General features: G+C 38.6%; 1 protein-coding gene across 1 annotated transcript; it reads left to right on the forward strand.

Annotated features, from left to right (window-relative positions):
* The first annotated feature begins 4,049 nt into the window (after positions 1 to 4,049).
* On the forward strand, positions 4,050 to 8,244 carry spaw (southpaw). Its single transcript, XM_007236194.4, has 3 exons — positions 4,050 to 4,480; positions 6,283 to 7,097; positions 7,826 to 8,244. The coding sequence occupies exons 1-3, from the start codon at positions 4,192 to 4,194 to the stop codon at positions 7,976 to 7,978; spliced, it is 1,257 nt and encodes a 418-aa protein (XP_007236256.4). The 5' UTR covers positions 4,050 to 4,191; the 3' UTR covers positions 7,979 to 8,244.
* Positions 8,245 to 10,981: the final 2,737 nt, after the last annotated feature.

A 10,981-nucleotide genomic window follows, 5' to 3' on the forward strand; every position in this document is an offset into this window, starting at 1 on the left:
AAACAAGCAGTAATTGTGTGTGTTGTGTGTGTGAGTGTGTGTGTGTGTGTGTGTGTGTGTGTGTGTGTGTGTGTTTATTTACTCACTGACAAAATATGATGCACCCGGCTTGCTACAAAAATCGGTTATGTCTCAGGGAGAGTTTTGCCACAAGAGGGCATAACAAGAAACATGAACTGCTATGAACTGGAAGTGTGTCATCTTTAGTGGTGAAGGTTCTGTTTGGGACCCAATGGCAGTAAGTTTTGAGTATGGAGTCCTTGTGGTAAGAGTTTCAAATCTGCCTTTGCTGTAGTGCCACAACTGCTGGTGTAATGATCTGGAGAGTCACTGGAAGAAACAGCCACCACAATAGTGACTAAAATAGTGATATTTGCAGGACATCCTGCAGCCACATGTGTTGCCTGACATTCTACATCAGGATAATGCTCACCCCCACGCAGGAAGTTTTTCCCAGGAAATATCCACCAGATTGCAACAATTGTTTGGTCTGCCTGGTTGCCATATTTATTGCCAATTTAGCAATTATGCGACCAGCTGGGACACCAGCTTTAGCAACCTCTGATCATCCACATGCTCATCTGCAGAAAAAGTTGCTACAGGATGCCATACAAAACCGTATTTTGCACTCATCAATCTAAGCAAAACATTGTATGTATATATTTTTGTTTAGCATGTGGTCAGGAAGCATGTGCTAAACGAATAGGAAATGGTAGGAGATGGCATAATGCCCTGTATCTCTTTTAGTAACAGAGCAAAAATGCAATAAATTAGATATTTATTTGTATAGTGCATTTTTCAATTAATATTCTTGCAAAACAGCTTTACAAAAATGCAGTGAACCACAAATCATGAAACACAAAACCTCAGTTGAGCAAGCCAGAGGTGAGAGTGACAAACTCATTCAAAGCTGGAGAAAGAAGTCTTTTGAGGAATTAAGACTAACGAGCAAGGTCATATTTTCCTCTGGTAGTTTTAAAGTTTTATGTTGCACTGTGGTCACTCTTGCACTTTATGTTGTTCTTCTGCTTGTTGTTTCATGTTGCACCATGGTTCCGGAGGAACGTAATTTAACTACACTGTGTACCTGTACTCAGATGTAATGACAATAAAAGCCTCTTGACTTGACTTGACTTGGTAAAAAAATGCTTATTTTACTATAGGTCATTGATTTAAACGTTAGATTTAAATGATTAATTATTGAAACATTATTGTGATAGTCAGAACAATGAAAAAATGAGAGCAGCAGTTAAAGTCCAAATCAACATTGTCTGTGATGGAGGGTGGCAACTGCCTGAGGCAGGTAGCCGTATAAGCATGCAGTGAAAGACTCTTACTACTGGTCTTTTTACAGTGTCAGGTTGTAGGGGGATGCACAGTCTCGCAAAAAGGGGGAATGCCGCGAATGCGCTGCACTAGAGGGGGCGCCAAATCAATGCCGTAAAGTTATTTCTAGTCGGTATTTTCTGAAAGAGTTGTTTGTTCATGTATGATAATACACAGGGGCGTGGCCTGGCCTGGGCTTCCAGCCGCCCCGAATGATTTCGCTCAGATCAGCTGCATTATTAGTGAGGAGACAGGCCGCTGTCCGCTGTGAATGGAAAATCTCTTGACGCAATTCACGGAGCCAGTTCAAGGATAAACTTCCGCCTCTCAGGACAAACAGCCAATCAGCTTTCTGGTTTTGCAGAACAGGGTGGGCTAGTAGGGAAGCCCCCGCCCCAGCCCCCCTAGCACCTTGCTAGGGAGGATTTTTCAGGGTTTTTGAGCGGTTTTTTTGCTCCTGGTTTCAGCGCTTGTGTTAAAACATATCTGCATATGCCGCGATTTTTCTAAAAGAAAGGTAACTGAACTAACCATGTACACTGTGATGATATGTTTCTGATTGCTGGTTAAAAAGACTCATCTCTGAATCAAAACACACAGATCCTGATCATGAAATGTACCTGATCAGCCAATAACTATTTTATTTTCAAATGAATACTATGTTTTTATTAATGTAGGATTGCAGAATTACTGTAAGATATAATTAACGAAAATGTATTTAGCTAACCAGTTAGCTATAAGCTGGATGTTGTGGATAGCCAGAATTTAGTGCTATACTTAGTTTAAATTTGTTTGTAACCCTGGTCTCTGCCCTGAAATTGTATGTTTTCCACCAGATCCAACTGATCAGCTAATAAACTAATATAGTTAACATTACATACTCAGACAACGCCCCTGATAATACACATAAAAAAAAACAAAAGCAAGCATTAATCAGGCATGTTTTTTTTTCCGTCGTGGCGCACCTGCAGGACAGGTGCAGTATTTACAATATAACGGATCATAACAAGTAAGTAAATAGATGGTGAATCATAAAACTAATAAGTTATAGAACAGGGGTGCCAACGCTGTTTTTATATTACATAACTGATATTCTGCATCTAGAAATTTTAGGGCGGGCGCCGATAGTATGTTTTCATACACTTCAAAAAGTATGTAGTTGCACCCCTGGGTGGGCAGTCCTTAACTCTGTAGCTTTGTAGTGTACAGACAATGTGAACAGATTATCTGAGTGTGGGCTAATATATGCAGCAGCACTGACTATAACTAATAGAACATAACATAGATACATATATAACATAGACATAAAAGCATCTTAATTTTCTAAAAACTTAAAAATGTCAGAATAGCAATCGGTGATCCTAATAATTATGATGGTTAATAGGAGATAATAATAGAACACTTATACAATCTTTAGAAAAAAAGTATTTTTTGTAAAACATAACTTACTTTAAAAAATAAGAAATGTAACCAAAAAATAAATGAAACAAAAAAAAATCCCAAACTAAGAATCAAAAGTAAATGCAGTAAATAGCAAAACAAATACAAAATAGGCTGTCCTCACACCTGGCCCACCCCTAGTACAGATTTTAACTGGAATCCTGTGCAGTGCTGATAGAATTGGGCTGCATTTTGAACTAACCTAAGTTTACTTATGCTGCCAATCTTTTAAAGGTATAAAAAAACCTTGTTCTACTTGTATTGTATTTTGGAATAAATTATTATGGCCAACTTTTGAACCAGGTCTAACATTTCACAGCACACAGTTTCCTTTAATAATGCTGTATCATAGGCTTTTGCTGATATGCAGAGTTGTGTAAAGTCTTTGTAATAGTGAAATTAATGTTATGTTTTCTAATTATTTTTGCAGCATGTATAATGTAAATAATAACCATCCTTAAATAGATCCTTGCTGGATTCTATATCTCACTTTTGTATAATTGGAAGATTCATCATTTATCAGATGACCTAATAACTTTCAGCTATAGATAGGATAAAAACATCTTAGGGTTATTTGTGTGATTTCTACCTTGCTTCTAGTATATGAATATGTTAACAAAATAAAACGAAAACAAACAGATTAATGTGGTAGTAGAAGTTCTAATGAGTGCATTCATCCGATGCACACATATATGAACCCATAATGCCATAATAAAGTGTTAGAGCACCACCCCTAACATCATCTAACATCCTGACCCCACGCACTCACAGCAATGGTCCAAAATATCATATAAGGTTATTTTATTTATTTCAGTAGAGAGTTACCCCAGCAAAAGCAGAATGCAACCTTTCACCTTACCTGATTTCGAAAAACCCATGAATAATTTAATGTCCATATCGTGTTCTTGTCCTATATGTTTTAACATACTAAGCCTATTTATTGTTTATTTTCATACAAACTGACCCGACCTGTAAAGCCATGCGATAATTATGAAATCTACCCAGAAAATAAGCTCTAGCTGGTTCTGCTGTGCCTCAAAATATCTTAGTGATCGTACGAGTTTGTTGCAATATTTGAGGCGTTTTGTCTTTGGGTGGCCTGGAATGAAAGGAAGTGCATGTTGTACAATGGCAATAGGAGCTTCGCGCCTTGTGCATATAAAAGCCAGGCGGTTTCGAGAGACACTGAACTTGACAGCTCTGCTCTGGTTCGTCCTCAGATGTGCCTGAAGGATCAGAGGGATTCTTCAGGGTCTGCAGGATGACAGGGGTCATCAAAGGCCAGCTGGATGCTTTAAAAGCCCTGTCCACGGCCCGGGCTACACTGCAGACCAACTGAGCGCAACCGAGAGCGGCTACGTGCGCGTTTATAGAAAGCTGGGACGCTTGAATATATATATCTACAGTCCAGCTCTGAGAAAAGTGATGCTGCTTGTAAGGATGGGCTCGGCGGCACTGCTGTGCGCTCTGCTATTGACTCTGGCGGATCGTGTCTGCATGGGGATGCAGCACAAGATAAGACCACCCGCATGGTTCCCTAAAGCTACAGGTGAAGGCTATAACGCTGCAGTTCACCAGTCCAGCAGGTACCCACTGTACATGATGCAGCTCTACCGAGACTACAAGTCTGTGGACGCGGGAAGGAGCAGCACCCTAAGAGATGCCAGACCAACTCTCCATCAGTCCGACTCCGTGCTCAGCCTAGTCGCTAAAGGTAGGAACGAGACTCATTACGCTAATATTTATTAATAAAGAAGGCCGAGTATGTGCTACAGTTTGATAGGTTGATTGATTATCTTATTAGCGTGTTTGTTTATTTTAGTTTAGGCTAAACAGAGGCCCAGCAGTTTATTAGGAAAAGCATATTAGGAAAAAGTGTCATCATCAATGAAATATGTTTTATATTTACATATGTGTGAGACGGGTTTAATTATTCTAGAAGAATAATATAAGTTAAAATAGTCAAAACATTATAATAACACCCCTCTTAACAAAGAACGTCCCCGTAATTTTAGATTTTGGTTCGCCTACGATTATTTTTGAGGACCCATTTCATAACGTTATGGAGACGTTCTAGTTTCGTTACAAAGTTTAATGAAAATTATCAAAAGTTATCAAGTTTGTTAAAGGACGCCTTCAGTTTTATTTCGCATGTATTTAAACTAAGGTCATAGAATGTTTTCTGAGTGAATGTAATTATCCACTTAAAAAAGAAAAGTATAGGACGAACTGTTTTTACCATGCAAATTCACTTAAAGATTTAAATTAACTTAAATTTACGGGAATGTTTGGGAAACGGTTATAGAGATAATCTTTTAACCAAGAATATAGAATATAGTAAATCTAACAAATTGAAATAAAGCAAACGATAAACTTCCTTCCACAGACTTAAGGTCAGCTAAATATTTAACACGTTTCAACATCAAGCATACTTGTCTACCATGTTCGAAAGTGAAAATGAACACATGAACAGTGTTAGATGTTCAGGCTGGTGCCCTGACACAGGAGTCACTGGCAGGCCGTATCATTCAGTCTTCATTATCGGACGCGTGTTATCGCCTGCTGTCTGATCCTCCCCTTTTACAACTCAACAGTGTCAGTGCTTATTCGACTTTAAAGAGTTTCTCCGTTTTATGTGCGCGAGTGTGTGTATTAGCCCATCAGACGTCTGTTACAATGGGAGGTTCAATACACATCCCCCTCTTTTTCCACTTTCTCCACAGAGGCCTTGGTCTGTTGACATTTGGCTTTACTCTGGCAAAACCTGTAGAGCATTAAGTGAATGTTTATTGCATGATCTCGGTTTCTGTGACCACCCTCATTCACCTTAATGGTTTAATAGACCTGCCCAAGCTCCGCCCACTAATGTCTTCGGTCAGCTACTGCTCCACCACCTTATACAAGTAAATCCCATTACTGTGAAATTATAGCATTCGTTTGTGTAATATTCATCAAAGATATGTTTGTGGAAATGTATTCAGGGACTTTAAGTTGCAATCATTGTTGGAACAAATTTACAACTACATACGTACAACTTCCCTTAAATTGTAGAGAGGTAATGCCAATAGAATAGGGTGCATTGAAACAAATAAACATGCGTTTGCAAAGGGATAAAGGAACCGTTATCAGATTGTGGAGCAGTCATATAGAAACTGTGGGTATTTCAATGATAATGCTCCATCCAATAGTTTTGGCATTAACTTGTGTGGTGATCACGGCATTGTCGCTAAACACACTCAAATACTAATAGCAATGCTGTTTTTTTCACATTTCAGTTTACATTATGTGTAATTTTATTGCATGGACATGTACTTTTAAAATATGCGCAGTTATTACAAATTTATTTCATTCATTGTTTAAAAATTAATTTAAAGCCCATTATATAGCACCTAGTTCATCCATCTGTGGAAACAGCTGTAAATAATCTAATTTACATCAGTTTGAATTACTATTTTATCAAGTTGATTGTACACAGTTGTGAATAAGACTAATTTGTTTGTTTGTTTTATTCACCAGACTGTCATCAGGTTGGGGAGAGATGGGCTGTCACTTTTGACATGTCCTCTCTTTTGTCCAGTGAAGACATTCAGCTCTGTGAGCTTCGCATCCGCCTCCCCGCCTTCTCCTCAACCAAACGGGCTGTTGTTGATCTCTACCACTCCAGGGAAGATGCCTGCGAGCCGGGAGACGAGTCCTGCCCTGAGCGGCGCCTCTTTCTAGGCAGCATCAAACCGTCGGTGGGCGCTGCTGTCTCCTCTTCATCCTGGCGGGTTTTTAACGTGACCGCTCTGCTCACGCACTGGCTGCGCAGAGGAGGCGGGGAGGACCGCTCTCTGCCCAGAGAGATTTTATCACACAGACAAGATAAAGACACTACAGAGGGCAGTGGAGAATACGCCGCCGATCCTTTACCTGCAAGGATGCGCAAAATACGTCATCCCACAGCAAACAGGATCATGGTAGTAGTGTTTTCGAAGAGCACGCGGGCTCGCGATCACCTGCGCGCCCCGACTCTCATCCGCACAGTGGAGCTCTCCAAATACGTGCTCCTGCAGCGCGCCGGTGACGTCACCCCGAACCGTCGGCACAAGCGGAACCGCATAGATATGGATCACTATCGGCCGATGCATGGTGAGGGCGTGGCCAATTCCTCTGCAGAGTCTGCGCAGAGACCGCTGTGCAGAAAAGTGGACATGTGGGTGGATTTTGACCAGATCGGTTGGAATGAATGGATCGTGCACCCAAAACGCTACAACGCGTTCCGCTGCGAGGGGGCGTGTCCCATTCCGCTGGACGAATCTTTCAAACCCACCAATCACGCCTACATGCAGGTAAGGCACCTGTAGGCTTTCAAGTAACGACGGATGAGTTTAGTTTTGGTCTGTTAGTAGTTCCTGATTCATTTATCTGCCTATATAATATGCTTATCAAGGACACACGTTAATGTGCAGAACATGTGATCTCTACGACTAAAATCTGATTTGTAAAAACAAAATTTAGTGTAATCTAGTGGGTGTTCTGTGGAATTTCTGTTTTGGAACAATGTATATGTCAGGTGTGGGTTTCATAAAAGCTCCTTAGCACAAATATCCTTTTATTAATTATTTACTATATGACAAAAAAGAAATCTGGATGTCTTCTAGGATAAGTCATTATAGGATAGTCATTATACCTATAAAAATCACAATTACCTTAAACAACTTAAACTTAATTACAGGGAACTTGAACTTAATTTTTTACTACTAATCACAGGTGTCATTTTAGTCTAAATAAGCTTTCCATGCTTACAGATTTCTACACGAATATATTCTAAAAACGAATTCCTGATCCTCTTATACTAAATAAATGCTCGTTATTAAAAGGATACAAAAGATTTTACTACTGAATTAAAAGATAAAACAGCTTTCCATTCTGGGGACAATTTAACGGCATGCCGCGCTTATCTGATAGTTTTGGATAGTAAGTGTCTGTATTTGTATCTTGATGACTGTTATATGCTGAAATGTAAAAAATATTCCCATATCATTTAAATGATGTGACTTTTGATGTTTTGTAACAGAGTCTGCTGAAGCTCTATCACCCGGAGAGGGTCACCTGTCCGTCCTGCGTACCCACCCGTCTCAGCTCGCTCTCTATGCTATATTATGAGGGGGATGATGTGGTTCTGCGCCACCATGAGGACATGGTTGTAGAGGAGTGTGGCTGTCACTGAGAGGAGCGGGAGACTTGTGTTAGTCCCTCTAAACCCCCGCCCGACCCCGGATGCTCTTGCTTTTCTCATGTTACTATTCCTGCTATCATCATCATCATGTCGCACGTTTTAAGAAACGATTACCTTTATGTTAAGCGATAATTTTCTCCGACCAGATATATTTAATATTTAAATATAACCTATAATTTTAAACGTTTATTTTACTGAATTTTCAATAATTTGTAATTTTTGTACAAAATGTATATATTATGTTCAATACAAATATGTATTTTAAATACAAAATGTGTATATTGTAATACATTAAATGTTTTAAAGCATGTTATGTTATATTAAAGAAATTGTATATTTTGTATGGTTTGTTTAAAAAAATAAAGATAGAAGATATTTTTTGGTGATTTTATTCTGATGGGTAGTTATAATTACAGTTTCTAAAACGACGTGAATTTCTGTCTGTTAATGTCAGCCATTTAAAAAAATATTTTCAAATGGCGAAGGAAAACACAGTACCATTGCAAAGTATAAGCGCATTCCTCAGAAAACATTATAACTACAAACAAGTTTCAGACACAAGTTCTCCGTAGCTGTATAACTGGCTGACGTTGTTTGCCATTACAAAGAGTAGAAACAAAATCGACAAATGTCGTAAACTAAAACGCAAAAAGGACTGTCCCACACAAGCAGTATTAGGGTTTTATCAGGTATCCATGAGACATTATTAATAAGTCTTTGCACGGCGTGTCTCTCTGTTTCAATGTTTATATGCGTTACATTAAAATTTCAATTTGAATCTTTTTAAAAATATATATTCTTTGTTCTCCTGGTTCAGCACGTTTCTCTTATACAGTAGTTCAGTCTGGTTTGTTTTCAACATTTGTCTATTTATTTAAAATGTGATGACCCAAACAAATTTCAATATTTTTAAGTTTGCCAATGGTTATAGAAAAATGATCAGGCTTCTTGGGCCATTCTATTTCTATTTCAGAAAGACGTTCTTTTTCTTTTTACTAATCTCATTTTGAGCAATTACTTTTAGTGTAAATGAAGACAGGCTGCAGACAAAATGACTGAGCATTTTAAGACCAAAGAAGTCTGAGGAGCCATTAGTTAATTGGTGTAAGTGTGTGGGTAGGTGTGTGTTTAGCGGAGGGGCAGTTCTGGGGTGTTATAGCATTTGAAGAATGGGTGGCATTGCAGGTGTGCAAGTCGTCACATTGAAGAAAGGGGTAACTACAGCAGTTGGGTGGTCTGGGGTTTGGTTGTTGTTGACGGAGACAAACAGAAGCCACTTTGTAAATTGTACACACCACATGTGGCGCTAAATCCTGCTAATTAGGTCAAATCTACTTAATAACATCCTCATCTCTATTGCTATTACGTTTTTTTTTATTCCTAACACACTAAAATCATATACGAAGCACAATTATTTTAACTGACAAACAGAGGATATAAGCTCTTCTCAAGCCTCCAAAACTCTAAACAAATTTTTTGTTTTACACCGTTTTGCAATTCAAAACAGCACTTTATAAACACATTGAAACACACTAAAATCTAATATAAAGTCACAGAACACTGTACATACACACACAAGTTGCAGTCACAAATCAGTGTAAGATATGCACAGCAGATATTATTAACAGACAGATTAACAGTTTTACTGTTGGCTCTGTCACCCAGATATTTAGACTGTAAATATATGTGCTTTGCATATCTTGCATTGATTTGTGACTGCAGCTTGTGTGTATCCCTGTGTATCTGCAAATAGAATAGAATTTTCTACAAATTGAATTATTTTAGTATTGTGGTTGTATAAGGTTGTATAAGGTTGATTACAGATGAGAGAACTTTTCATTATGCACAACAGCGTGTAGTTGGTTAGACAGAAATTTGGTAATATGAAAGAAGTGTGTGTTGTTTAGTGCAAAAGTTTGATAATGATAAGGCTATATGTATGTTTTATTTGCAGTGCTTTATGTGGATTTATGTGGTGTTTTGCAATTTGGGATTGTGGTTGTGTAAATTGTATTAGTCATAGTTTACAAAATTTTGTTTCAGCAATTGACAAAAACTCTAAATGCAGTGTTGGTGTGGAGTGCTATGATTCCAGAGAACACAGTTCCACTGCTCCCATATCAGTATTACATTACATTACATTACATTACATTTGGCAGACGCTTTTGTCCAAAGCGACTTACAATAATAAAGTACAAAAGTAATAGAAGTTAAAGGTGAAAACATCCTTAGACAGGGCTTAAAGGAGGTCAAAGGACAATAATGGGATAGATGAGTGAAGGAGGGGAAGAAGGAAATGACGTTAGAAGTAGTTAGTGTGTTAGGAGAGTAAGAGCTCTGTCTTCAGGAGTTTATTAAAGATAGTGAGAGATTCTCCTGATCTGGTAGTAGAAGGTAGTTAGTTAGAGGTGTTAGGAGAGTAAGTGCTCTTTGAAGAGCTCTGTCTTCAGGAGTTTATTAAAGATAGTGAGAGATTCTCCTGATCTGGTAGTAGAAGGTAGTTAGTTAGAGGTGTTAGGAGAGTAAGTGCTCTTTGAAGAGCTCTGTCTTCAGGAGTTTATTAAAGATAGTGAGAGATTCTCCTGATCTGGTAGTAGAAGGTAGTTAGTTAGAGGTGTTAGGAGAGTAAGTGCTCTTTGAAGAGCTCTGTCTTCAGGAGTTTATTAAAGATAGTGAGAGATTCTCCTGATCTGGTAGTAGAAGGTAGTTTGTTAGAGGTGTTAGGAGAGTAAGTGCTCTGTCTTCAGGAGTTTATTAAAGGTAGTGAGAGATTCTCCTGATCTGGTAGTAGAAGGTAGTTAGTTAGAGGTGTTAGGAGAGTAAGTGCTCTTTGAAGAGCTCTGTGTTCAGGAGTCTATTAAAGATAGTGAGAGATTCTCCTGATCTGGTAGTGGAAGGTAGTTTGTTCCACCATTGGGGAACTCTGTATGAGAACAGTCTGGATTGCTTTGTGTGAATGTTTGGCAAAGCGAGGCGACGTTCATTAAGCAGTAT

The sequence above is a fragment of the Astyanax mexicanus genome, chromosome 22, assembly GCF_023375975.1.
Source record: "Astyanax mexicanus isolate ESR-SI-001 chromosome 22, AstMex3_surface, whole genome shotgun sequence".
Taxonomy (NCBI): domain Eukaryota; kingdom Metazoa; phylum Chordata; class Actinopteri; order Characiformes; family Acestrorhamphidae; genus Astyanax; species Astyanax mexicanus.